The 2864-nt window shown below is 38.4% G+C and overlaps 2 protein-coding genes across 2 annotated transcripts; one reads left to right on the top strand and one right to left on the bottom strand.

The window, feature by feature from the left end:
- Positions 1 to 1553: 1553 nt before the first annotated feature.
- LOC133177647 (histone H2A) lies at positions 1554 to 1931 on the bottom strand. Its single transcript, XM_061312587.1, has one exon. The coding sequence runs from the start codon at positions 1929 to 1931 to the stop codon at positions 1554 to 1556; it is 378 nt and encodes a 125-aa protein (XP_061168571.1).
- A 255-nt stretch (positions 1932 to 2186) lies between these two features.
- LOC133177646 (histone H2B-like) lies at positions 2187 to 2558 on the top strand. The gene has a single exon (XM_061312586.1). The coding sequence runs from the start codon at positions 2187 to 2189 to the stop codon at positions 2556 to 2558; it is 372 nt and encodes a 123-aa protein (XP_061168570.1).
- The last annotated feature ends 306 nt before the right edge of the window (positions 2559 to 2864 follow it).

Genomic DNA, 2864 nt, shown 5'->3' with positions numbered 1-2864 from the left:
TCATATGAAGAGAAATCACGGAATCTCACAAATTGTTGAATGTTCAAATATATATCTAATATACTTTCTAGATCAGTGGATGTTCACCCCCTTAAAGGGACAACATATAATTTCTTTTCGAATATTTAAATACATGACACCTACTTTATAATTATAACACCGAGGACACCGGGAAGATCCAGACCGTACGTAACGTACCACATTCGGTGGTACAACGTCTGAATTTCTCAGTATAATTATATCATAAGAATATACATAACTGACATCCTTGTAAATTACATGAAAAAAAAAAAAAATCACATAAAAAGGGCGTGTATTTAATAATTGTAGAACACTCACTTAATTAGTAGTTATACATAAGAGAGAGACAGAGAGAGACGAACAAGGCGAATCATGGGAGTAGCTTATTCATTGATATTAATTTGTTTCTTGTAATTTACACACACAAATAATTGAGTACATGTAAATAAACAGAATGTGGTCAAAAGCCAATGTATTTAAAATCTATATCTTTCAAGTTGAACAAGACAACCAGTATATAATACAAGACAATACAATACATTGATACAAGCATCAAATTGGTTGCACACTTTCCACGTGCAGATCATGATTCCCTGCATCTATATGTCACGTGACGATGCAGATGTGCTGCACGGCGCAGTGATGGACATCGCAATAAATGTAAAGTGTTAAAAAAAATGTCGTTTAGTCATTCGCATCGGTAGTCTATTCGAAAGAAAATTTACTACCAGTGTTTAATTGTGTTAGTACTGTAAGTATCCGGAAACTGGCATCGAGTTGCTTTTATTCACTCTTATTATGGGAAGCACACTTTTTTGAATAAGAACATTCAAGACATAATATAAACCACATCTTCTTATTCTTATGAGATTCTTATATTCATCACTTTTATCTATTTTATCAATTAGGAATTTTGTCTAAATAATCATCATATAAAACAATAGCGAGGGGGAAAAAAAAAAAGAAGAAGAAACATTAAGGATTTAACTGGAGTTACAGATCTTTTGAATATGTTAATAAAATAATGATCATATTTAAAAATATTTGTATTAAAGGAAAAAAATTGAAAGTTAGATCGCCATGTTAGATGATTTCCGCAGTTTCTAGTCTTAATTGGTCAATGAAATGGGTTTTTTTTTTCTTTTCTTATCTCTTTGTTGAGTGAGCATTCAAGTAATAAGTGAGAATTCAACATTTGTACGCAGGCCTATAAGGTTTGGATTCAACTGCCTATAACGAGAAAGAAAAAACGTACATATACGAATATACATGCGAGTCAATTTTTAAATTTATTGCTTTTGTTATTGACTTAATACATTTATTTATCATTAAATATATAACACTTTCTTTGATGTTTGATCTCTGTTCTGTGTTGAAAATTATTGAATTCGTGTGTTTCTATTATTTTCTAGCTATAATAATTGTTTACGTTTCAACTCGTTTGTAATGTAGGTATCTTTTCGAAAAGCTTATGTGGCCGTGAAAACGGCCGTTTGGTTTTGTGCTGCACACAACACAACTATAGGATCTTTTTACTTGGCGGCTTTCTGTGTCTTTTTGGGAAGGAGCACCGCTTGGATGTTGGGCAGGACACCACCCTGCGCGATGGTCACGCCGGACAGGAGTTTGTTCAATTCTTCGTCGTTGCGGATGGCCAGCTGCAGATGACGGGGAATGATTCTGGTCTTTTTGTTGTCGCGGGCAGCGTTGCCTGCCAACTCCAAGACTTCTGCGGCCAAGTACTCAAGAACGGCAGCCAAGTACACGGGAGCGCCTGCTCCCACTCTCTCGGCGTAGTTGCCCTTTCTCAGCAGACGGTGAATACGACCCACGGGGAACTGCAGTCCGGCGCGGGAAGAACGGCTCTTGGCCTTCCCCTTCACTTTGCCTCCTTTGCCACGTCCAGACATTCTTAACGGTTATGTTCTTTCGTGTACAGTCAACGAATAATCCAGCGACGCCCGCACGCACCAATTTAAACAACCAAGCGGATCCAACGGTGCAGCCAATTAACGCGTCGCTCTGTTGTGCCTTTAGGTGAAATCCGAACAAGTAATGTTTTCTCGGAGGTCCGTAACAAGCTTCTCCTCCTACTCGCATATAAATAGTAAATTTTACCATTTCACTTTATTCATCTCTTCAGTTTGACCTGTCAACTTGAGATCATGCCACCCAAAGTCGGATCCAAAGGCGCCAAGAAAGCAGTCACCAAGGCCAAGACACCGAGGAGCACAGACAAGAAAAGGAGGAAGAGGAGGAGGGAATCTTATGCCATTTACATCTACAAAGTCCTAAAGCAGGTGCACCCTGACACTGGTGTTTCCAGCAAGGCCATGAGCATAATGAACTCCTTCGTCAACGATATCTTTGAGAGAATCGCTGCCGAAGCCTCTCGTTTGGCCCACTACAACAAGCGATCTACAATCACAAGCAGAGAGGTCCAGACTGCTGTCCGTCTCCTTCTGCCCGGTGAACTGGCCAAGCACGCCGTATCTGAGGGCACCAAAGCCGTCACCAAGTACACCAGCAGCAAATAATCTCATTTTGCAAGTACACACACCAAACGGCCCTTTTAAGGGCCAACTAATTTTTTAGAAAAGATACCTTCATATTACATGCGTTATTGAGACACAAATAATATGTACGAGTGTTACAATGTGAATGCATGTGCTCGTAAAAGTGGCAAACGTATAAAAATCCCACATTGTTTACAACTGATTATAATAACAGAAGTAGGATAAATAAAGAAATACAAGTAGGTATTATTATATGAATGAGAGCCAAATTTTATTCACAAATAACTTGAATGTACAACCAAGCATATATCTGAAATAACTGTATCT

The sequence above is a fragment of the Saccostrea echinata genome, unplaced genomic scaffold, assembly GCF_033153115.1.
Source record: "Saccostrea echinata isolate AGI-Se365-2 ecotype Australia unplaced genomic scaffold, CSIRO_AGI_Sech_v1 ptg000196l, whole genome shotgun sequence".
Classification (NCBI taxonomy): Eukaryota; Metazoa; Mollusca; class Bivalvia; order Ostreida; family Ostreidae; genus Saccostrea; species Saccostrea echinata.
This window is presented reverse-complemented; position numbering and strand designations above follow the sequence as displayed.

Bases quoted from the DNA above. Each gene is read 5' to 3' on its own strand.
- LOC133177647 (XM_061312587.1), bottom strand. From the start codon at position 1,931: ATGTCTGGACGTGGCAAAGGAGGCAAAGTGAAGGGGAAGGCCAAGAGC.
- LOC133177646 (XM_061312586.1), top strand. From the start codon at position 2,187: ATGCCACCCAAAGTCGGATCCAAAGGCGCCAAGAAAGCAGTCACCAAG.